Source organism: Gadus chalcogrammus, chromosome 11 (assembly GCF_026213295.1).
Source record: "Gadus chalcogrammus isolate NIFS_2021 chromosome 11, NIFS_Gcha_1.0, whole genome shotgun sequence".
NCBI classification, from domain to species: Eukaryota; Metazoa; Chordata; class Actinopteri; order Gadiformes; family Gadidae; genus Gadus; species Gadus chalcogrammus.
Window position 1 is genome coordinate 10,768,300 of NC_079422.1, and position 25,232 is coordinate 10,793,531.

Genomic DNA, 25,232 nt, shown 5'->3' on the forward strand with positions numbered 1-25,232 from the left:
ACTGATCGAGTTTTGTTTGTACTTTATCCGTATTTTATATTGCCACTAGGTGGCGCCAAATATAATACAAGAATTGCACTTTACAGTAACCTCAACGAAATTCTCTCAGTAATTAGTTTAATATCTATACAATTTGGGTGCAAAGCTTTAGAAAATAAAATCCACATCTTGTTTTTATTAACGTTTTAAATCGATTATATGTTATGTTTGATTTGGTTATCTTGATTGAGGATGTGACGCATTGTATCAAACCCGAGGTGTGGTAGAAACTAAACTAGTTTTGGTACTTCCCCATATTAAGGCTTCTGGTCCTTGATAGGTTCGAAGTTATATACAAATATAACCTCCATTTAACTGAAAGAAAAAACGTTCCCGAGGTAAAATAAAAACCCACTTCTATTGCCTAAATGCAATTTTTAACATAAAGAAGGCCGAGCGTGTACCTTTGAGAACGGACGTTATGATGCGTCGTAACCGGTTTGGCCACGCCCCATCTTTACTCTACTTACAAAGAAGAAGAACGCGTAGCGCTGTCTTTGCCTCTCAGACCTACGATGGACAAGGTCTTTGTTTGAAAATAAATTTATTTTAATTACAATTGTCCAGGCCCACCATTTAAATCCTCAAGGCAAATATGCTGTCACAGAAACGAACTCCAAACTACGGAACCAGCTTAGTCCAGACCTTTTGGTTTCACAGCCCTCAAAATGGAGGCGAAGAGCGAAACATGGACTTCCACTCCGAAGGTTCACACACCACGACAGAGGGGGCCTTGCCTCTAATGGCGACGTTCAAAAGCGGAGACGAACGTAAACCAAGACCCACGGAACTAGGAAGGGGCAGGCTGGTGAACAAATCGCAAGACGACCAAGAAGGAGACGGTTCGCTGCCTTGCACTCCGGAACTCCAGTCCGAAGTAGACACGGACAGCCAGGCGGGGGAAGAAGTGTTGGATAACGACACCAAGCGAGTCATTCGCACTTTTCTCAGAGACTATGCAGGGGCATCAAAAGCTAAAAGGACAAGACAAGACGAGGTTCAAGTGACTATGAGAAGAGTTGTAGACGGCGTGCTTGAAAAACACCAATACGCATACAAGGGTAGGTGATCTGAAATTTAATCAAGCAGATAAAGACCTCCAGACACGTGTTTATTTAAACCTTCCGTCAATGTACCACATCTACAAACATATTCATCCCCATTTCACAACATATATATGTGCCTGCTATTTGATATAATAACATGTTAGGTATATAGTGGGAATGTAGTATACATTAGTTGATATTGGTGTAACGTTATAATTTTCGCAGATAAAACTCGAGTGATTGATCAAGTCAGCGGACTATGCAGAATACACGTTTCTCACCAACTTCCTTTTTTATTTGAAGGTATGATCCAGAAATTGGAATTGGACGGCCGAGGGGAAGACATGAGTTTTGTCACGTCTGTGGCCAAGAGTCTCTTCGCAGACAGCACAACAAACTGGGGGCGTATCGCCAGCCTGGTGGCCTTCGGAGCAGCGTTGTGTCAGTACCTAGAGGCCAGGGGTAAAGAAGGCTGCGTGTCGCTGGTGGCCGAGGAGATTTCCTCATACCTCCTTTCAGACCAACGGGAATGGTTGGTCAAAAACAACTCATGGGTACGTTGTGGTATATCTGACTTGGGGTAGTGCTCCCAGTGAAAATGTTCCTGTTGCTTAACTGCTTTGTTGTTTGGAATCTGGCCAGGCCCTAGCTCTGTCTACAGATTGTAATCTAACTTGCATTTTGTTATTCATTGTTTCAGGAGGGCTTCGTAGAGTTTTTTCGAGTGTCAGACCCTGAGACGACAGTGAGAAATACACTCATGGCCTTTGCTGGATTTGCTGGTATTGGTGCAACAATTGCCCTACTAATCAGGTGAATTTGGGACTAAGACTGAGAAGTTATGCCTTTTTTTTTTTCAACAAAAGACACAACTACATGGACATATATGGACACAAACAAAATATGTTGTATAATTTTGCTATTTATTTATTTTTTGTGATTTACTAAATAAAATTGCTATGATATGCGCCTATGCAAATTGTTGGAGAATTACGTAATTAGCCAATAAGAAATATTTGTGAGAATATGGGTGATTGTGTGTCGTGTCTAGGTCAGAGGGCCAAGTCTCCAGGGAGAAGAACAGAAATTTACCCCAACAGACGTAATTAACTGGAACTGACGAGATGTTGGCCCACTTCCTTCCCGGTTATGGAAATACTATGGGTTAGATCTGCATTTAGAAAAAGAGCCAGCACAGAAAGCCCCCTGTGGCTGGCTTCTGTGCTACAAATGTGTTGACTGGGGGAGAATGACCAAAAACCGGAATAAATGCAGATTTTTACCTTTTTGTTTGTAAACGCTGAGGGCCCGCACACCTGTAGTATCTAGCTGATGCAGAAATTTTATTTAAACATTCCAGTCACTTGTATAGCTTGCACCATTGACAAATGTTTGTCAATAAAACTATAAATGTTGCCTAGTCTGGCCTTTTATACGTTCTACTTTGACACAGTGATGCATTACAGTGACCTTAACCCTATGTCAGATTCTGTTGAAATTGTGGTATTTCGAAGAAGTTGTGCAGCTATTTCCGCGAAGTCAGACAACACCCACAGCATCACTTCAACCACATGCATTTTTTTGGGGGCATTTTGCAAAACGGCAGCTTACTTCAACTTGCATTTCAACTAGAGGATGCACAATGCTGTTGCTCAACCTGCCCAAGCTATACGATTGGGGAAATGGGGTGACAAGCATTCATAACATCCGCCCAAATGTTTTTAATATTACTTCACGATTTGTTTTACCTTTCTGTTTGGTGAAACAAAATAGATGCAAGACTGGGTGCAGCTGCTGGCAGGGCCAATGCCAAGCAGATATAAAGGGTGTAAAAATCGGTTTAAGAATGGGCCCAGCTGTTGGGTTGCTAAAAGTAATTGCTGGCAGAAGAAATGCAACCAAAGCACAAGTCTTCATTTGACTATTGGCTGGCGTAAATGACGTATCCTGCAGTATTGCCTTTGCTGGCATATACAGGCTTCCCTTCCTTCTGTCAGCCAACATAATATAATCAAGTGTCTATTTGTATATTAAGATATTTTTTTATTTTGGCCGTGGTTAACTTTGGGGCGTTTACAAAGAAAAGGTCATACATGGAGAAGTTCTTGAGAGTTGATGATAAGGGTACAGCTGGACATATGTTGTGGTGTTGATGCAGACATATGGCGCTCTCACCATGTGTCTGGCACTGATAGTGTATGGGGAGATTAGTTGTTGCGGTCACCCAAAAAGCCTCGGACCAGTGAAGTTGCAAGTGTAAACACTAGAGGGTCAGATGAAGGCCTCAGCCTAGAGGTGCTTGACTCATGTCAACTTTTATGTTATACTTAGGTGTGTGATTGGTAGGGGTGGAACAGATCCTCAAGCTGGTTATAGCGCCCCTTGGCTTCCCATGAGGCTTCCTGTATGCCTGAGTGCCCTTCAGATGACTAATGTTAATCAATAAATTCAAGCTTGTTCTACTGCAATTGTGCTCAATGAGAACTGATTGCCTCCTGCAATGCATTACATTTTCTCTAACTTAATTATTAACTACATTTGCTTTGCCTGGCACCCATCAGTAGACTTCTATCAGTGTGTGTTTGTGTATCCATATCCTTGTTTGTTCAGATCCTCCTCCTGTTGTCTTGGGTTACATGACAAACATGCTCTCGCAGAGGTCTTGGGAGGAAACTGAGTATAGCGTCTCCATGGAGACATCCCACACTAGGTCCCCTCTAATCTTCTACAGCTAATGATGTTAGCCTGCACCTTGGTTACCAGTGCACATGTGCATTGTGAAGAATGGACTGGCTACACAATGGGGAAAAGGTAGCTCAGGCAATCTCAGAGCAGATTGCAGCATACACTAGTGGGTTTGGTCTCCAGAAAACGACTTGGGGAGTGATGTTGCGCGGACACAGCAAGCATAGCAATTCTCAGTGGCCTTGATATTAGAGACTTGCTAATTATGCAGATGTATTATTTAAACCTATGTCCATACATTATTATTAGCTATGCTTATGCATGCAGGGAATGGCAGGGCGGAAGGGGATACGATTACGATCAAATTATTTTTTTCAGGTATTGCAATGAAAGGTACAGCATAGCTGGTGCATGGCAATAGGCACATTCATGCATTAGAGGTTGACTCAATTCCAACAATAGTCTATTGTGTTTTACTAATCGTGAACTGTTTATTTCCCCTCACGAGTATACAATGGTATTAAAGTCCATCAATAGCTAAGCCATTTAAAATAGGGTTTGAGATTTCTGTACTTGGTTTCTCTCGGGTATAATGCCCTGCCACGACTGCAACAAGGAAGTCTATTATCGTATTTCAAGCAATGCGGAACCAGACGGCAAAGAAGGAAGTTTTCCACCCCCCAAAAAACCTATTGAAATTGGTTTAACTCACTTCCTAAACTTTGTAGAAAAAATACTTTAGGAAAAAAAGTGTCAGCTCAAACTTTTAGCCTTGGACCATACGCCCGCCCTAGCATTCTCATTGGTGAAAAGCGTCACACTTCCTCATAGCAACAACCATTAAAAAAAACAACGTTTCGGGGAAGTCAGCTGATCTGAGTTTATCTTACCACACATGTCCCTCTGGCTCTTTTACTTGTTTTCTCCTTCAATACTTGGAATATGTATTCAGCAGTAACTGAAGTTTTACTTACAAGGGAAACTAGTCAAAAGTCATTGAGCATTTTACTAGGTGTGTCAGCCAGAAACCGCCCCCTCGACCAGGCATGTGAACAGCCAAGTGCAACGCATTTCAGTCAGGGCGTGGTTGACAAAGAGCATATATGCTCAGTAAACCTCCCCAGGTTAAGAAAAGCATGACATAAAACAAGTTGGAGCTCATAGAGCAGCCACACATCACCACCTGAGACTGTACTCTGATCCTTGAGGTGTGGGAATTGGTCAGAGATCACTCTTAATCCACTGGGCGATGTGTCAGTGCTGTCTGTTTAGTTGTGTCATTATCCATCTTTAAAAAGTCGTATTCTGGGACAGATGACTCGAGTGCAATACATTTGCACACATCAACACTGACATATGACCCAAGTGAGGTAAATATAGAAACGTCACAAACAACCTTTCTGTTAGGCCTGCTCAAACAGGGTTTTTCATTTATTACATATTTCCTCTTTTTTCATCCGTCTTCCTTGTTTGGTTTAAACTCTCCTGTTCCTTATTCTTGGTAAAGGCAAGCGAGAGAGCCTGGTTCCTAAAATGGGCAGCCGCCTATTAAGGGTCCTTATATGGACTTCCTTCCTGAAAGGGGTGTAGACATTCCCGGCAGCAGCATTCCAAAGCTTTTTTTATGAGACCAGTTTGTCCTAAACTGGAACAAACAGGAAATGGTTATGCATACTTGTGGCATTACTTTATGTAAGCTAAATAACTTTTTTTTTTGTAGATCTTGGTCATCCTCTTTAGCAATCAAACCAACTCCTGTGTAATAGTGAGCACTGTGAAGGGAATGGGTAGATCCTGTGCATAGATCTTTCTCTTATCGTGAATACCGTTAACCTTTTATTCTGTAATATTTTCTTGCAGTTCTTAAAGCAGGATTGATCAAGGATTTTTCCCCAAAATACAAAAAGTCTGGGAATTTTTCATGCATTGTTTACATTGATCATCTTGGTCTTATCTTTTGTATTGGTTACATTGATCAATCTTAGCCTTACTACATGTCTTGGTTACATTGATCATCTTGACCTATTCTTATGTATTAGTAACACTGATCTCATTATCATCTGCAGGATCCCCTTTATTCTTCTACTAATCGGTTAGTCAAAGAAATGGGTGTATAAGGAGCTTTTAAAGCTGAACCTCAATACAAAAGCTAACAACAGAATAATAACATGAAATTAAAAGAGTTTCAATCAACAATATTCCCAGAATCAGAGAGAGGCAATTGAAAAGTAGTTTCAAACTAAATATACAGGAAAGGTAAACTGAAGCACTGTATAAATACGAGTATCAGTGGGTCACTTTCGGTCATAGCTGTTTACCCTCCCAGCAATTTGGAAATGGCCATGTTTAGTTAAATCCAAACAGGGCTAGGTTATTCATAACCTCCTCCTTGGCCCATATGTTTCAGGCTCTTCAGAAACTCAGGTTTTTCAGAAATGTTCTTCAGAAAATTGTCAAAATCCCATTTCCCTCTACAAGATGAACCTGTATGATCCTATGCCACAAGCTTAATCACCATGGTCCTCCACCATGTTATGGGTAGCCATGTACTCATAGCGGCTGGAGGTATCTGTTTCCATTGACTCATGGTGTGGAGAGGTCAAAGGATTGGACAGGCCTGGGCTTGTTCGACCCAAATCCACTGAAGGTGTGATGTTGCTTCTGGAATCGGCTGTCAGGTGTGCAAAGTAGGTTAAATGGCCACAAGTTTACCTTTCAACCCCCCGGACCTCCCGAACTGTGTTCGGCTTTCACTAAACCGCAATTCTTCTATTCCCATAGTAACAGGTTTTGTTGATGTCTGGGCGGCAGACACATTTTTCGTGGGTAGATTATAGGGGCCATTGGACCAAATGGAATGTTTTACCAAGTCCTGCTCATGGTCAGCGCATGTGGTCATGTGGAGAAGCTTATCATGTGGTCATCACACAGTTCATGTGACCGCTCACATTTTAGCAATACATGGGACCCGTGGTGTTTAGTCACTTTCTGAATGGCACCTTTTCAGCCTCTGGTCACCTGCCTGAGATATCCCTAGACTAAAATCTCCAATGCTAAACATTTTGAGTTTTTGCTGGAGTGAATATGTGCCAACACTTTAGGGGACATTTTTGTCTGTGATTGCATCTTGTCTGCGTTTGGACTTTTAATGTATTTAAACCTACCAATCACATGACAGAATCCCAATGCCACCATCCTGTGTAGTCTACAGTCAACAGAGACTGTTGACGGTTCAACTTGATGTTGTTAACGTGACCTAATCAGTGTTCCATGAGAATGTCAAAAAGAAAAGGCTGTGGGAAAGAGTTGTTTTCATTCCGAACTGTGGTCGATCTATGACCCCTTACCTCTCTATTCCGCACATTGTCATGGGTCAAACAAGATCACACAAAAAACATACTGCTGGAACGTTTTTATTACGACTTTGAGCTGATAAAAGCGAGTCAATATTTAATCTTGATATTCAGTACTATAGTAATATGTATACTACTATATATACATACTATTAGACACATAACTAAAACGTGGGTGTGTGTCATAAGGGAAAATTACTTCTCACGGTCTTGGTCTGGCTTTATCTGATCAAAATGTTATGGGAAAAAACATGGCGCATTCTCTTGGGTTGTTGTGGGTGACTGAGTGTGTCATGTCTGAATAAGAAAAAGAGAAAAAGTCCTGAACTTATAAAGTTCACCTTTTGTGGAGTGTACAGTTCACTAGACATTATGTCATTGTGCACAAATTCAAGCTGACCATTTGTGCAATACTAGAATGATTTAGTGCCCTTGAAACAGTCAGATTTGGTGAGATCAAGGATAACAGAGTACTTCAAAAGGGACGGAGCTTTACAGTTCTAACACTCAAAAGTGGCCTGCCTCCTTGAACTAGGCCATCCATTTCCTTTGAAAAAGTATTTTGTTTGTAGGCTTTATAGAAACTTAATACATAAAATACTGCAGGGTAGCCCTGAAATTACTCTATAAACAAAGTGGAGAGACATTGTCTCATCGTAGCAGTCTGCCTACTGGTTATTTTACATTTCCTACATCGTGTGGAAGATATCAATTATCCAAAGTAGTGAAAATATGGCCCACAACGGGTACTGCACAAAGAGGCCATCACTAGCTGATGAATCCGGAAAGTGACCTGAACATGAACAAACCCTTATCCATCATGTAGAGGGGTGGGGAGCTTGGTGGGCAGATGTAGATTAGATGACTGTATCATAAAAACCGCACAGTGAATCATTGCACACCCGTGTAATTAACATGTATAACCCAAAATAAGTTGAAGAAACAATGATGGGAAATTCCAATTACATTACTCAAAAATATAGTGCTAGCCCTGATATCACGATACCAGAGGCTTTGTCGCCCTTCGTGCATACGAATCGGGACTGGAATCATGAGTCAAAAGAATGAAGGAGACTGTGGTTAGTCAAACCCACTCATCACACATTCAACAGTGTCTCTGTGTAATGTGCTTTTCGCCACCCTTCCCCGCCCCCCCCCCCCCGTATGTGGGGGGGGGGAATTGTGTCTGAAGAAATTGTATTTTGTCTGAGCACCGTTTGCAATTATTCCTAAATGGAAGAGGCTACTAAGATACAGGCTTGGTTTGAGTGGCCTTCAACTAAATGCTTGTACGTTTCTCTGATACAATAGGACGAGAAGGAACGGCAATTTTTTGTCTTGGATGACATACGCTGTGCAGTGAACACTAAGCGGTATTATATAAATTGGTGGATCGATGCAGTACTTGGGGAAATCCAATTCCACTTCAGTTTTTAATACTATAGGCTATTAAGCTAGACTAGTTGTTAGGCAGATATTTAGAATTGGCAGTTTGTGTGTTCTTTCTGAAACTCAGTTCAGCCGACTAACTAATGCCGCTTTTCCACTGCATGGTACCAGCTCGACACGACTCGACTCGACTCGACTCAGCTCGCCTTTTTTGCGTTTCCACCGCGATCTAGTACCTCAAGTGGCTGCTTTTTCTAGTACCGCCTCGCTCTAGGTTCCAAGCGGCTGAGCCGATGCTAAAAGGTGACGTCGGCAGACGGCCGGCCACTGATTGGCCAGAGAGTGTGACGAAGTCACGAGAGCGACATGGCAACCATGCTGGTAACGATAGAACAGCCATAGTAGCGCCGCAGCCAACATATTCCACTTCTTCAACATGCCAGCTAATAATACGAACACGAATACCATCGCATCGATGTTCTCCATTGTTGTTATGTGGGTTCTGTCCATGTGTGGGTTACGTAGGTGTTGTTTGCGTCGCGTACAAAAATACGTCACGGCCCTTTCGCGCAGACGACCCCGCCCACGTCCCGGAGGTACTATTTGCGGTGGAAAAGCACCCGCGCTGCTACCGTGTCGAGTCGTGTCGAGTCGTGTCGTGTCGAGTCGAGCTACATGTGCGGTGGAAAAGCGGCATAATACAACTTTTTTCTTAACGATTGGCCATTTAAAAGAATACCTTTGGAGAACGATGGTGTTAACCTGTTTATCTGTTGCAAACCAAAACTAACAACACAACAAGACTGTTGAATGTGTGATGAGTGGGTTTTACTAACCACAGTCTCGTTCACTCCATTGACTCATGATTCCAGAACTGATATGTATGCAAGAAGGGCGACCATTCCTCTGGTGTCGTGATATCAGGGCTAGGCAGTGGCGCTGGAACCATTGTTAACAGTCTTGTTGGGTAGCAGGTTCCATCCATTCTAAATAGCTTACAGTCAGTCAGACCAATGTTAAGTTTACATGACCATAACATCTTTGCCCACAACTGAATGTTGTGCTCAAAGAAATCTGCTGATGTATTTTGGTCTCAAACTCAGGGAAATTAATCCATAGATTGAAGCCCTAGGGAGAAATCGTCTGATAAATTGGATTTTCCACCTCCACTTTGGTTTATGAAGCATCTGTGGGACAAAGCTAATTCTATATTATACTGTATATAGGAATGGAGGGCATGGGGAAGAAGTCACACCTATAGGTTATTTTTTATGTAGGACAGTTTAATGGTCATGGTGTTGTTTTGACCACTTATGTGTGAGCAGAAACTATTCAGAGTTTGCTTTAATACTGTGATGTCTAATGATGTCATAGATTAAATTAGTTTACATTAAAAGCCATTTCGTGATAAGATCAGAAAGTAAGAACACCTTTTCAGTGTTCAATGACCCCAAAGTGACGAGCCTTTTCGCTGACATCACCTCCCTGCAGTCTATGGTCTACATACCAAAACAAGACCAGCTCCCTTTACAATCCCAGAACATTCTCAAATGGATCCCACTGGATAAGCTCCAGCCATTGACTTCTGCTCATACGGTTGATGACGCCATATCGTTGTTCACGATCCAGCTTTGTCCCGTCGTGTCCTATTTTATTCTCGGAAATATCCTTTTATAGGACGAGTTGAACTTTCTACCCTGCCACACGGGAAACTGGAGCGAACGCTGCCGAGCCAGGGATCAAGTTGCATCTAGGACATGTGATAGGCGTGAGACGGACACCAGTGTGTGTTCCCCTGGGGAACGTTCACACGGGACGACATCGTCAAACACGCACTGTTTAATTATGGAGGTTGTTTCCGCTACAATCAAACTGGCATGGAGGAAAGCGATTTAAGGTCAACTAGAGAAACCCCCCACCCCCCCTCGCTGTCCTCCCCAGAGCTGGCGCTGTCGGTATGGTTCAAGGTGACTGATAACCCTGTGGCATTCTCCATGAATCCCTCATATCAGTTGGAACTACAGAGATACCGTTTTGTTTTTGCTGTGTTCTGCCTCCCTGACTTCCTTAATATGGATATGCTGGGAACTCTGGGAGTTGGCTTGTTTTAATGCACCTGGAGGTGATGGGATACCAAATACAGAGCCACACTATTGATACCCTCTAACTCTTAAAGAGGGAGGGAGAATAAAATCCTGCGTTTCCTTTGGCGCTATAGTCCACAGCTCTCAATAACAATGGAGATGGAGTTGTTTGTTGAACCTGGAGTTGTGTTGGTATACATCAGGTTACTTCAGCCATGGTTTCAGCTAGCCGAGTTTGAATGGCTAATATGCCTGGGGGGCCCTGGAGTTCAAATGAGCCTGGTTACATTAGCGCAGTGATCCATCGTGACGTCTGGGTTCAGTGGTGTTCAGCCATGCCTCCCAAAACAAGAGCTCAGCCAGAAGGAATGTTGAGGGTCCTTCACCGGGCCTTGAACGGCCTCACTGCTCACACAAACAGGCCTTGGATCAACTGTTGTGAAAACCCAGTGAAAAAGGAATGCTTTAGTCTAGAGTAGGGTCCTGTACACCTCAAAATGTAGTATTCTCTGTGTTTTCATTGTCTCTAGATCAAAGAAAAGTGGTTTGCTTTTCAAATTAATATTCCAGTTCATCCACGCGAGGGGATCTCAATGTATGACACATCCCCTACTGACAACACTTGGCGTGCCCCTTGATGGTGCACTGACTGTACACATTTCTTACAAGCTGTCGATTTAGATCATACTAACTCCACAATGTGATGTTGGATAGTTTAAGTGGATGGAGCACAGGCTCACCACAGAAGGAAATCTACTACTCTGGATTCTACTTATGGATTACATTTTTTGTACTTGCCCCTTTCCCTAAATGAGGATTCTCTCTTACGTCCATAGGGGAGGTTCTTGAACGTAGGTTAACCGTCGTTTTAGGGTTTTCCCCCATGGCTTGAAGCCTAATTCTCCAGCCTCAAACCTGGTTGTGTCCGACGTTGGATAACTTGTTTCGCTGTATTTTTTATTTGTTCTGTACAAGCTTTTAAGCAATGTGTCAGTACATGCAAAAGAAGTGAAATGGCCTGGTCTTTGACGATCATTTCTTTGTCTGTCTAAATTTATAGGGTTAGGGGTCAAGTTATTGACCCCTAACCCTATAACGGTCAAGTTATTTCCTAAACATCTAAATATTTTGATGTTGGTATCGCTCTAAAGCACATGAAGCTAGTCCTCCGGCATGAGTGTTACACAGCAGAACTGATCTTTGACCCCCCTTCCACATTGCGGTAGTTGAGGTACGAGGATGGGGTAAGAAATACGTCTAGCGCTGGCTAAACACATTTTCCTCTTTCTCAGCCCACAGGTTCCTTAAGAGACTGAGCCCAAGATTACGAAAATTACTGTGCTTCTTGTCAACTACACCGGTTTAATCTGGTGAGGATCGGGACAGGGTTAAAGGCAGTCAAACTGAGTCAGCCTGTGTTGATGATGAGTAAGGCCTGGGGGTGATGATGCAGAGTATTGAAGTTGCACTTTGGTTTCAGATGAGAGGCATCATGGGTTGTGATCATGCAGTTAGGTCAACGGTCAATGGATGATGATGATGATGATGACTTGATAGATTGTCTTACGCTACAGCTCCACATATTCTAGATGCATGAGTTGATGAGTATTGGCTTCTATTTTGATGGTCAATGCCTTTCATTTCAATGCTTAATGTAGTAGTTCCTGTGTTTTCATTGTATGAGGATGGTCTTTTCATGTCATATGTAAATCTCCCTGGCAACTCGCTCTCTCACTCCCATGACAACTCATTTGATTCCTCCCTAACTCTCTTTCCCCACACTGAATCACTGTCCTCTGCCACTGCGCTATTCACCATCCCATTGTTTCCTAATTTTATTTCTGCTGAGGCGTTCCCTCTTTCTGCAGAGCGATACATCATCCAGCCACAGCCCGTCTTCTCATTTCTGTCTAGCGCACACATGATGTAACCGTGTGACTATGACTTTCCGCCTTATGGATCTCCTTCTGTTTTCCAACGTTTGCCGTCTCACTGACATCATAATCTGCTTCTTCGCCATGCCTCAACACGCCGCAGACCGACAGCTCTGTTGGTGGTGATGGTGGTGGCGTTGACTATGTCAATAGGAACGTGCACAACAAACAACACACACACACACACACACAAATCATACACATCTCTGAAAACAACATGCACCAAAAACACAACACACAACGCACACAACACATATTGAGCCGTCTTATCCCCTCGCAGTCGGAAAAGCTCTTTTCTTTTTACAAAGGTATTCTCCCGGAGAAGTACAGCCATGGTATGGGCTGCTCCTCTGTCTGCTGTACAGTATATACTTTTTTAAATGAAGGGTAAATATAAACAGATTTTAGCAAATCCCCCCCCGCCCCTAGGTAGAATTAAGGTATTTTACTGTTTTTTGTATTTGTATTTGTTTATTTTCCTTTGGTTCACCTTCTGTGGAAAATGCAAATTCCACTGCTTGACCCGGCTGTGTGATCCGTCTGTGTTTTTCCCCGGCCAAGCCAATCAGCTGCCAGCATTTGCCTACACCCAAAGCAAATTTAAGCAGCGCCGCATTAAGCAGACTCTTCACAAGCGTAGGCTTGTCTTTGCCCAGGTTGAATACATGAGAAAACACACTTCAGTAAACAGTGTTCCCTCTCTCTTCATCTTATCTCCCCGCTCCCAAGTCCCACTCCTATTCCCTCTCCTGTCACCTCTCTTATCACATTCTTCTCTCAAACTAGACTTTACTTTAGATGTTAAGGCAGCCTTTCATTCCCATTGTTTTCTAGTTTTGTTGTTGTTTTAAAAATTAACCTTCACAGTCAGGTGGCAGCTAAAAATGAGCCCTGCAATAAGGTTGTTCTCGGAGTGCCGGAGTGAGAGGGGATCTGTTTACAAGTGGTCTTGATGAATGTCTGGAATGAAAGGAATGAGTTTCACGAAGCAGACATCCTTCTTGGCAGCAAACTTGAACAATACTCGGGGCACATTTGGTTATCGTTGCATCGCAGCTAAAGGTGCTGATAACTTGTTCGAACAAGTTCCATAGAAAAATGAGTCACAGTGTTTTTCATTGTCCGATCCAACACACTCTGTTCAGCAGCTCTGCCTTTTCTCCTCACTTGAATACCCCCTTTCTTGGTATTTACAGTTGTTGCATGCATTTATTATATTCTTGTTTTCGGTTACACGATAGTCGCCCTGTGGGTTGTTCTCACTGTTTGCATTTGTCAGCATAGATTAGTAACAGCGGCAGTGCATTACAATGCAAACACGAGCTCACTGGCTTGTTGCTTTGAGATCCCTGGCTAACTTATAGGATCCCACACCACCTGGGGTTCTCAGGAAAACTGCAGCCTGCAGGGAAAACATCAGCTGACTGGGTGGAATCTGCAGGGCTGAGGAAAAACACAATTCAACCAGCATGTGTTGTTATCCCGGCTAGGGGACTAATCACACACTCCAATCGTGGGTCTCCCAGTGTGGGACTCCAAGTGTGGGACACCCAGCGTGGGATCACTTTTTACCACCCCTAGTTGGGTATTTCATGTCATTGACATTCAATGCACCCTGTGTGTATAGACCTGAATATGATGTATTATGTGCAAACACTATGCATCACTGTATGAATGTGTCTTTTTGTCTTTTGTGTATGTACATGTTTGGTTGTCTCCAGTGGTGTGTGTGTGTGTTTGTGTGCATGCATGCTTTTGTGTCTTTGTTTTGTGTCAACGGTTCGACAGCTCTCGGCCGTTTCATTGCCATGGGAGTGCTGCATATCTGATTGTGTTTCAGGAAGTAAAAATACATACCAGTCTCCCTGGCAGACCGGTTGTTCCTCACTTTGGTTCACATGGTTAAATTCAAGTCGAAGCATGACAGACAGTTGGATTCAGACACAAAACGATATAATAACATAGGATGATCAAAAGGTATGATCAAAATGTCATGAACTAATAAACCAGGCAATATATGCAAATACGATCAAATGAAAAGGCTAAATGCAAATAAGGACAAGTATAGGAAAATGCACATCTTAAAGTATATTACAATATGAAGACGTATGCATCCATCATCCACAATACACATAACACTGATGATATTTAATCAAATTAAATGCAAAACAAACACATGAAGCAGGGGGTTTTCTCTGCAGTCTCGGGGGAACCTGGGGCGTTGTGGGCTACGGTTCAGTTAACGTCTGCTAGCTCAGCTGGTGAACTCTCAATTCAACAGGAAAGTACCTGAACGCCGCTTAACGTCAACAATCCCCCACCCCCTGCACCCTGCAGCATTTGACTCAAATTGCAAGCCCAAGGGCCATGCTCAAAACATTGTGTTGGGAAATGGTGTTTGATTCCCCAAACAGTAATATGCAGCATCGATGTGGACATTGCATAGAGTTGCACCTCTGAATTGAGAGACAAGAGTCCCAGGCCGCTCTGCAGCCATGTCTTGTTGCCATTGCCGTTCGTTGTGTGTGTGGGTGTAGCAGACGGAAGGTTGTGTTGCTGACTAGTTGCTGTCGCTCCAAGCATGTAAAGGACTTGAGGCCAATGAGGGTCTAGGGACAGTAGCCTGGGCTGATCAAGGGTCATGAATTGCAGCGTTATCCATGCCTTCCGATTTCAATTTATATAATCTTTTACACAGTTCCTGAGAACATGACAAGAAGAATAACTATGTTTTGCATAAACAAAAAAAATAAATAAAAAAACCTGCATGTGCAATGGACTCCTGCCCCAGAGTATTTGGATTACAGAACCATGCACGCCCAGTTATGATCTCCAGGGCTCGGCTCTGTCAGAACACGTCACTAAAGGCGTAGGCAGCCAGTTATTACAAGAACAAGCAACTGAGAAGTAAAGAATAAGTGTGGGTGTATCAACAGGTTTGTGTTTGTTGAAGTTACGTTCCCCTTCCACTTCAAGGCGAAGGTCAAATACCATACTTATTTAATAGCACTGAACTGTGCTATGCAGTACTGATTGGCAGTGAGATTACTGAACTACTGCACAGTACCATATGCAATACAGGATGGCGCAGTACAATACAGTTAGCTCACAGCATCGTATTGTGCATTGCAGTTTGGTACAGTACCGTACCTTGGCCTGACTTGCTTGGCAGTTAGATGACTATGCTACAATTCTGAGTGCACTGCAGTACTGTAGACCTAAACAGCATAATGCAGTTATCTATAGTATTGCACAATGCAGTTTAGTACAATACAATGGCCAGGCCTTACTGTATTGACAGTGAGATAAAGTACTTAACTACTTATATGTCTTTGGTAGGACACAAACAACCTGGCTCAAAAACAGCTTCTTTCCGAGCACAACAAGACTCTTAAACACTTAACCCTTTTTGCACTACTACTGCACACTGCACTACAAATGCTAACTGAGACACTTTCTATATATTTCTATATATATATATATATATATATATATATATATATATATATATATAATATACTGTCCATAAATATTAATATATATATACCGTACATATATTCTATTTATTTATTTATTTAATTTTTAAGGAGAGCTTGGGACACAAACATGTCATTGCCAGCTGGGATTGCTTGCCTGTTATGTTGTGCATTTGACAAATAAAAGAACTTGAACTTGAACTACTGCGTAGTTGCTGTGGTGCAGCAGTGTGCAGTATATGATTCTAGCTACTGGTATAAGAGAAGGCAGTTGGCTACATCACATCATGCGCCCTCTATTTTCGTAGCATTACACAGTACCCTTTGAGGGGTATTTGTAGCCCAGTGCTTGCTGAGACTATCCCTTAAATGGACTAGTGGACGTTTGGAGCCCATATTTAGAGGGGAAACACACAGGGTGTGCATGCACGCGTTTTGTGCATGAGTAAACACCATAAAAGAGTGTAAAGTCCACACGGATCCCCACCCCTAGTTGCAGTCATATATCCACTTTATGGAGCTCTATAGTTATACATCCTCTTTTATTGGTCATTATCTTAGCACTAAACATGGTGACAACTTCAGTGCTCGTCACCGGAAGTGACTGGTGCATGCATAGTGAGTCGTAAAAAAGTAGAAAGGGTATTGGTTAATATTTAACCGTTGATATTCTGGTTGATGGTTCAGTGATGCTTTTCAAAACGAGTGGAAATACGTACTAGGAGCATTGTGCTGCCCATTGGCAAAGGGTTTCCAAGATAGGCTTGTCGTGTTTTACAATGTATTTCTGTGAGGGCGGTCGTGCCGTAATGGAAAGCACAGCAGGAGACCGATAGGAAAGTGGTTACAATCAAGTGCGACTACCTCGGTTGATACACTCGGTTGGGCATACAGAGAAAGGACAACACTAGCCTAGCCCCGCCTAGGTCCGCCTCGGACCGTGAGAGCCCATTACTTAGATACTTGGCAGCCTGCTATTGTTTAATCTGAGTCAGGTGCTGAAAACGTGGCTTTGCCAGCAGCTGACATTTGAATTTTCATGCTGTTGGTGGGAGGGGGGTCATCTAAAATGCCACATGCCTGGTAACGATATGTAATGGTTAATGTTATCAAATTGGAAAGTGACTTGATGTTTGTCTGTGAATAAATGTTCTCACAGGAAACGACTCAACCACGCCATGACACCTCGGGGAAAGATCGCATTGGGGTCTTGAGTGAAACAATGTCATCACATTTTCCTTTCTCTTTTATTCTTCATTTGCGTGCCATTTTTTAAATTTGAGAATACACTGCTCACTTCGATATTAGTCGAATCTCGAATCTCAAACTGTGTATTGCATTTGGAGGATGTCATGTATTTATCAAATGACACTAATTAAGTTTAATTTACTTAATATTTTTAGTCGTAATATCATTTACTATTGATGGACAAATGTGCCTACAAAGTTAAGTCGTTAGTGTGTTTGGTACTGCAAGCACATCTACTGTTCTTCTTAAGTTTTCTTTATCCGTTTGCATGTTTTTTGTGCACTTACCTGCTCCTGCATCCTTTCAGCTACAGAAACCATTCAACTATCAAAACGTCCAGCTCTTTAACAACATGATGGCTATCTCTCTGCGTTTTCCCACTCTTTCAACTTTTTAAACTATTACACTTTTTCTCCTTTTTTTATACAATTTAAGTCAATGGGCGGACGGCTCCCCCGTCCGCCTTCTCTGACACTTCAACTACTTCAGAAATCGTAACTTGGTCAATTTTCAACGTTAATCTTCATTCAAACAATTTAACAAATCACAACACACTTGTACCTTCAATAATCTGAAAAACGAATTTTGATTACATTTATACTTTTTTCAGAATCACAGTTTAAAGAGGAGCTATGCAACTTATTTAAGCTTAATTGAACGTAATTAAGCACCTTAAGAGTCATTGTGATGGTTCTATAACACTTTATGGGTCGATTGGTGGCTGTTTCGAATCCCCCTAGCGCAGGGGTGTCAAATTCAAACTTACTGAGGGCCATGTGGAGGGCTGTGAATAAAATCAGGGGCCAGACAGTTTTTCCATGTGTGTGGGTAATTATTACCAGCATAACTGATTAATAAAGCAAAATAGTATTTATCAAGTGCTGAACAATGTTTTTGTATTGATAACTGCACAATTAAACAAACCACATTTGCATCACAGTACTATTGTCTTTAACAAAACAACAAAAAAGATCTTTGTTACCAGCAAAACTGATTAATATAGCAAAATAGTATCAAATGCTGAATTTTTTTTTGCATAAAATAACTTCTCAATTAGACAAAACACATTTGCATCACAGTACTTTTGTCTCTAACAAAACAACGAAAAAGATCTTTGTTACCAGCAAAACGGATTAATAAAGCAAAATAGTCAATGCAACAAGTCGTATCTCAAATTGTATGGCTTACTTTGGAAACTTGAAAGGACAACAATAGGGCCTATAATGCCAAACCTAAACAAAATAGGCATTGTGCTTGCTATTTAGTTAAACTCTTACCAGACACACACCTGCATGTGCATGTCCCTTACCAGACATGCACCTTTTCTTGGAAATGATCTCGTCTATTCTAGGCTTAATGTCATTTGCTATGGCCACTTTCAATACCGAGACCAGATGCTGGTCAGTGAGGCAGGATCTGTGGGATGTCTTATTCAGTTTCATTACGGAGAACATCTGTTCGCACGAGTAGGTGCTTCCAAACATAGACATGGTGCGTGCAGCGTGAAGGCGAAGCTGTGGCATTGATTCAGGGAGTAGAGGTGCAAACTCAGCAGCCCCAATTGACTGGTACTGGGTCTTCAGAGCACCGTTACATTGCAATTCAATGAGTTCCAACTGCAAGTGCTCAGGTGCAGTGTCACTGTCAACATCAATTGCAAATGGATTTTGCGAACAGATCAAGGTTGAATTTCTCTAATCCAAAATCAGCAAATCTCCTGCTGATTTCCGCTTTGAGCGTGTTCAGTTTGTCAGCATACACTTTGGTCGGGAATGGGATGGTGACTGTGTCACTGACTGACTGGCAAGTAGGAAAGTGAGCCAAGTTGCCTTGGCGCATCTGGCCCTCCCATAGACGCAGTTTCATTTGAAACGCCTTTACTGAGTCTCGCATTTCAGTGATCAGCTGCTTTTCGACCCTGGAGTTTTACATTCAGGGCATTGAGGTGCTCCGTTACGTCACACATAAACGCCAAGTCGCTCAGCCACTTTTCATCCTCAAGCTCGGGGATGACCTTTTGTTTGCTTTCCATGAAACGAGCGATCTCAACGCGGGTATCATAAAATCTTCGCAACACTTTCCCCCGACTCAACCAGCGCACCTCCGTGTGGTATGGCACATCCTCGTACACAGAGTTTTCCTCCTCTAAAAGTGCCCTGAATTGCCGGCGATTCAAGGCCCGTGAACGAATGAAGTTCACCGTGTTTCAATGTTGTATTGTCGTGGACGTAAATTTAAACACCAGCGCACGGGCCACATTAGTTTGATTGTCAGAATTTATTGGCGGGCCAGATTAAAAGTCGCGGAGGGCCGTGTCTGGCCCGCGGGCCTTGATTTTGACATATGTGGCTTAAATGAATCCATTCTGAAGCTTCCTTTCAAAGATACATTTTGTTAGGCAAGATAATCATGACACATAAATATTTCTGATAGATGTTGTTCTTTCGATAAAAACGTAAAATGAAACCATTCTAAAACTTCCTTTCATAGATACATTTTGTTAAGAAAGATAATCATGACACATTAATAATTCTGTTAGATGATGTTCTTTCGATAAAAACGTAAATTTCTGAGTGACCGGGGAATGACATTTATTACTCTTCCTTGGGAAGGACTTTGTGGGGCAGCTCTAAATTGAGGTTGGAGATCAGATTGCAAATCTATAGTAGTCCATTCGAGGAAATACAGTCTTAGAAATGTTGTGTTTAAACGACCTAACTGGTAGAGTTGGTTGTGTGAACGCGTAATATTTTACTTGTTCGCACAACAAGAATTTACACATTGTAGGTGTATTTTATGGTTGCGGTCGATGAGGGACCATGAATAAGCTAGTCGTACATATTCATGAGGAGGTTCTGTCAGCCGGGATATCTTACGGCAAGGTGTGCATGGATGACTAACGTTGTGCATAGATTACTGACTTGGGCGTCTCAAATATGCTACATAAACATATAGGCACTGAGGTATACAGTAACGGAACTGATGGGTATGAAACGTAAGCCAGAGTTGTGGTTTGGAAGAACTTTAGCAGGAGACGGTGAAGTTGATAACTTGTTGATGGCGCTGTAGCACTTCTTACGACAATGCACATTTAGGGAATGTATGACAACAGCATCAAACAATGAGGAAACAATCCAAGCACATTTTGCACACAAAGATAAAGAAAGAATGGAACAACCCATTGATTGTGAACGAACATTTGCATACTTGTTTTTGTGGCATTACAATCTCCAAATAGGGTTAGGGTTAGATAACCCTATATTTGCTCTAATGGCCTCCATACAAATAACGCAGTTGAGATCTCGACTGTGTGTATGGTGAAGTGTGACCCAAGAACAATGTTATAGGCTATATTGACAAATTTGAGACACATTTGTTTGAGGGACAAGTCAACACCTATTACATAATTATGTGAACAAACAATTAATAACGAATCAAGCAGTTGAGATCTCCACTTTGTGCATGTCGATGTGTGTCCGACACAACAACACAAACATTTATTTTACTGACTACTTAAATATATATCATGGTTTTTAAAGTTATTTGATTAGTTCCGAAGAAATTGTACATATTTGAGCAATTGCATCTGCGATGAATTCAGTTTGACGTTCAAGATTCCCCCTTTTTTGCTTCCTTATTTCATTATCTCCATGAGAACCGATTGATTAGGTGAGTGCTGTATGCAGCTCCCCCCTTGTTTAAAAAGCTTACAGTCTGGTTTCTCTTTTACAAAACCTTTCTATTTCGTTCTTAATAACACTTTATTCCTTCTTTCTTTATCATTCTCTACAAACTTTTGGACCCTACCCCTTCCACAATCTTTCAACAAGAGACTCCATTTAAATTTTTCAGTGTTCAGTTTAGCTTAGTTAATCGTGCGCTTCCATTACATTTTTTTTAAATATTTTATACTTTATAAGATATTCTACTTTTAAAAAAATCTTTTATGGTTGTCAATTCTCTGAACTACTCAGACTTCGTAACTTGAGACATTTTTAACCGTTAACCTTTGTTCTAACATTTAACAAATTTGTATCTACAAGTATTTAGAAAAATAATTTCAATATCATTTATAGTTTTTTCAGAATTACAGTTTTAACAGTTTAATTTCCTACCCGCTTCGTATATTTTCAGTTGGTCTCATTGACAAATGCTGAGGCTCGAGGGTGAGGACGTCCTAATCTAGATGACGTCTAGCCCAAGGTGACTAGTTAGCGATAGCCCAAGGTGGCTTACGCTAACCATTGCAGACGTCCCGGAGCCTAAACAACGTCAATATTTAACCTAGAAATACAATGTCAAGCTTTAACGGTTATTGTATTTCTTGTTACACTGGTGATTAAATAATTTATCGATTGGAAATATAATTGTTAAATATCAGTTCTTTGTGTGTTGGGACCCCCGTTTATATGGCTAGAGACTAGGTGCTTGCTACATATCCGGTTTACTTCCATACAAACACACACACGCAAATGCGCACACACACACGCATACACTTCATCAGATCAGATCAGCTATTACATTTTACCTCAAATGTATTCAAACTTTATCATTAACTCTTCACTTTATGAAGAGTTATTTTCTTCATTTTCAACAATCTATTTTGTTTTGCTAGGTCAAAAGAGTTATAGAAACTAACAAATTATAATGAATCAAGCTGTGGACAACTCTTACCATACTATCTGGCAATGCATCAGACGTTTGCAACATAGAATGGGTGCCATCTGGAATATTTCAAGCTCGGCCACAATTTACATTTTACAGTAACCTCATCTATAGAAAAGGAACACCTTTGTAATTTAAATGCCACCTACCAGGAAGCATACCTTCTATAATTATAGCCAATAAGATGCAAAGTCTTTGATCCTTAATTAACAGGAAGTTGGTTTCTTGCCCAAAGGCATTGCATTTTATTTTTAACTACTCTTCAAAAGTTTGAATGCAGCTAGTTTGACTCATCTAAATATGTCAATGTGTGGTTTAATTACTTAAGCAGCCTGCTATTGTTTAACTTGAGTCAGGCCGGAACAGGTGTGTTTCCCGGAACTGCCATTGTAAATTCCCCCCTGTGGGTTGGCGCTAATCTAAAATGTCACGTACCGATCGTAACAATACATACTGGTGTTCGTTATCAAACTAGAAACGTACTTAATATGTGTCTAGACATAGGTTTACACAGGAAACCAGTCAACTGAACCATGACACCTAAGGGAAAGATCGCAGGGGTTCTGGGTGCAACAATGACATCAAATCTTTGTTTTCCATACCAATGAAACCATTATGATTGGCATGCTGGAAATGTGTACTGTATGGCCAGAGAATTTATATTGTCTGTACTGCAATTACATATACATGCTTTGCATGGTTTACAGTACAACTAATCAGTGTTTCTGTTGGCTTTGCAGGTGAAATGACTCATCTAGGGAGACGACATGCCTCCTGGACATGGCATGCAGGATATAACTGACCGTGCTCTGTCCAAGAAACGAGGCAGGCCCAGTTGAAGGGCAGCCCTCACCTGAAGTCTTGAAGAACCCCATCTGTCCAGCCCTTAATGCAGCTTCAGGGTTGCTTGAATGCTGAAACCTCAGAAAAAATCCTCAGACTTAAGATGAAGTCTTTATGTTAATTTTACATAAATCAACGCCCAATGATCTGATCCAACTTGACTTGCTCTGCTCCTGCTTTTTCGTCTTGTGATTGGACTAGACTGCCGTCCCACATTATCGTCCCACAGCAAGTTAAAGCAGGCCACGGATTTGGTCCTGTGGCTTCAGGCAGAACCATACATACAAGGATGCACTCAAAAGTATTTTTATGCCTCTGTGTTGTGCAAAAGATAGAAAGATGGCAAACTCCTGAACATGTACACAAACAAAATAATGTTTTAATGATTTAGAAGATCAGGTTCAAGGCAAGCCTTCTACAACGACTCCTCAGAGAGTCTAGAAGGGTTCCCCACCCAACCAACTGACAAGGCCGCTAGGTCTACGGGACAGCTTAAGGACGTCAGTGTTCTTGTTGAAAACAATGGAAGAGTAGATGGGTGGGACTTGAGAGGAAGGAAAAGCACTTTTACATTTTATTTTTAACCCTACCCCTTACGACATGTTGGCCTCACAACTACCTCAAGCCTCATCATCCCTGTTTGTACTCTTGCTTCAGATTCAGATCATAAATGGTTCTGATTGGTAAAATTATAATTTGCCTGTGACCAATGAGAACGACTCTAGATTTTTTTTTTTCCTCAATGATCTTACTCTATTGACTATTGATCATCTTTTAGCCTTCTACCAAGATTCAGTTTTCATTCTAACAAATCAGCCACTAATTCTGCTTGGTCGCTCTGTGAAAAGATCTGCTTTCATTTTTGGTCCACACCTTGGGTCTGATTCAAAATTCCAGTGTATTTGTATATCCATGCTTCATACAGAGAGCCATGCAAATTAACCATGTTGATGAAAATATTGATTCCGTATGATGTAATCTAGCTAAATATAAAACACCTCATGATCGATTATCAATAGGAGTAAGCTATGTGATCTATAAGCTATATTACTTTAGTAATGAAGGTGTTTAAGCTGCTACAATTATTGTGTGAGATGATTAAGACTTATTATTATTTATATATTAATTTATAATTTAATTTTGTGTAATAACCACGCTGATGCCGATACGTATTGGGATTTGTTTGCACTTAATAAATGTAATTGCCAAGTGAGAACTGCCCCTGTTTATGTGATGAGGCAATAACATGGCCTGATTGATTCATATTCATAATAGTATCTCACATAAATCAACTTTTACTTATGTTTTTCTAAACTGGATTATGCGTGTTGTCTACTTTCAACACATTGTTTGTTCCTGCCAGTGTTTCTTTACACATGCAAATAAACCTGTCCATTTTGCTTGGTATTTATTTTTGGATGATGTGGAATACATCAATATAAATAGTCAATGCTTTAAATCCATTTGCTACATCGCTTCACCAAAGGTTTTCAATAGAGCCAAGAGACTGTGGGAGGAGAGCTGACGTCTGGAAGATTACATACAGGATTTCGGAGGGATTTTGGTTGAAATAAAGACAACTGTTTGTTTTTTTAAGCCATCACGTTTCTCCTGTTGCGTCAACCAATCACGATGCCTCAGGCCGTAACTGATCCCCTGAGACGCTGTTAATACATTTAGCACATAGCAGTCTCAGTGTGTATTGGAGAAGCATGGGCCAAAAAAATATGCTGTTGCAACACAATCTGAAACCACTCTCAGTCTGTAAGACTGGACCACTTAAAATAACTGACCTACATTGTTGTGTCAATAAGTGTTGATCTCACACAACAATTTGTGTGTGTGTGTGTGTGTGTGTTTAAGCAAGGCTTAATCTCTGTCTATGGCTTTAGGGGTCTTGCAAGCTAAACAGCAATCAGGGAAAAAAGGGGCTAATTTTTCTGGATCTAAATATTGAGTAAAGCCCACTTTAACAAGTTAAAAATAACCTACAAAAAAAACTTCAACCAAAGAGAAAAGCATTCCTATGCCATTTAAAACGTGTCCACACTAAACATGTCAGGGTTGGGACTCAGGCTGAAAGGATTCCTGTCGGCCACCTCATCATGGAGCTGGATGTCCTCCAGAGCCAACATGTTGTTGGTTGTTGATGTTGTGATGCTGGATCACAAGAATAACCTGCCTCTCCAGGCGCTTTGTGGAACACCATGTTCCAGGACTCAAAGGAGGCCAGGAGAAGGTTTGCGTTGGGGCTGGGGAATCATAGTAGCATGCCTGGACATGAAGAGGAGAAGACGAGAAGCCTTACATAAGATGTGGATGTAATGGCACCAGACATGACATGAGCGTGAAATAACGTCTTGCCTCAGCTGATGCAGGGTCAGCTGTTGGCTTGCGTCACCAGCCAACCGCTTTGTGATTAAGGGATCAAACCCAATGTTCCCTGCATCCCGGAAATCTCATGCTGTGT

At 41.6% G+C, this 25,232-nt stretch overlaps 1 protein-coding gene across 2 annotated transcripts; it reads left to right on the forward strand.

Moving 5' to 3' along the window:
* The first annotated feature begins 456 nt into the window (after positions 1 to 456).
* Positions 457 to 24,176, forward strand: mcl1b (MCL1 apoptosis regulator, BCL2 family member b). Of its 2 annotated transcripts, none has more exons than XM_056602932.1 (4): positions 457 to 1,100; positions 1,389 to 1,639; positions 1,786 to 1,898; positions 22,660 to 24,176. In XM_056602932.1, the coding sequence occupies exons 1-4, from the start codon at positions 635 to 637 to the stop codon at positions 22,661 to 22,663; spliced, it is 834 nt and encodes a 277-aa protein (XP_056458907.1). In that variant the 5' UTR covers positions 457 to 634; the 3' UTR covers positions 22,664 to 24,176. The 2 variants fall into 2 exon arrangements, with proteins under 2 accessions (XP_056458907.1, XP_056458906.1); XM_056602931.1 differs by lacking the exon at positions 22,660 to 24,176 and adding an exon at positions 2,137 to 8,923.
* The last annotated feature ends 1,056 nt before the right edge of the window (positions 24,177 to 25,232 follow it).

Coding starts and splice junctions, on each gene's coding strand:
- mcl1b (XM_056602931.1), top strand. CDS start 635: ATGCTGTCACAGAAACGAACTCCAAACTACGGAACCAGCTTAGTCCAG. Junction 1,101..1,388: donor ACACCAATACGCATACAAGG/GTAGGTGATCTG, acceptor TTTTATTTGAAG/GTATGATCCAGAAATTGGAA. Junction 1,899..2,136: donor ACAATTGCCCTACTAATCAG/GTGAATTTGGGA, acceptor TGTCGTGTCTAG/GTCAGAGGGCCAAGTCTCCA.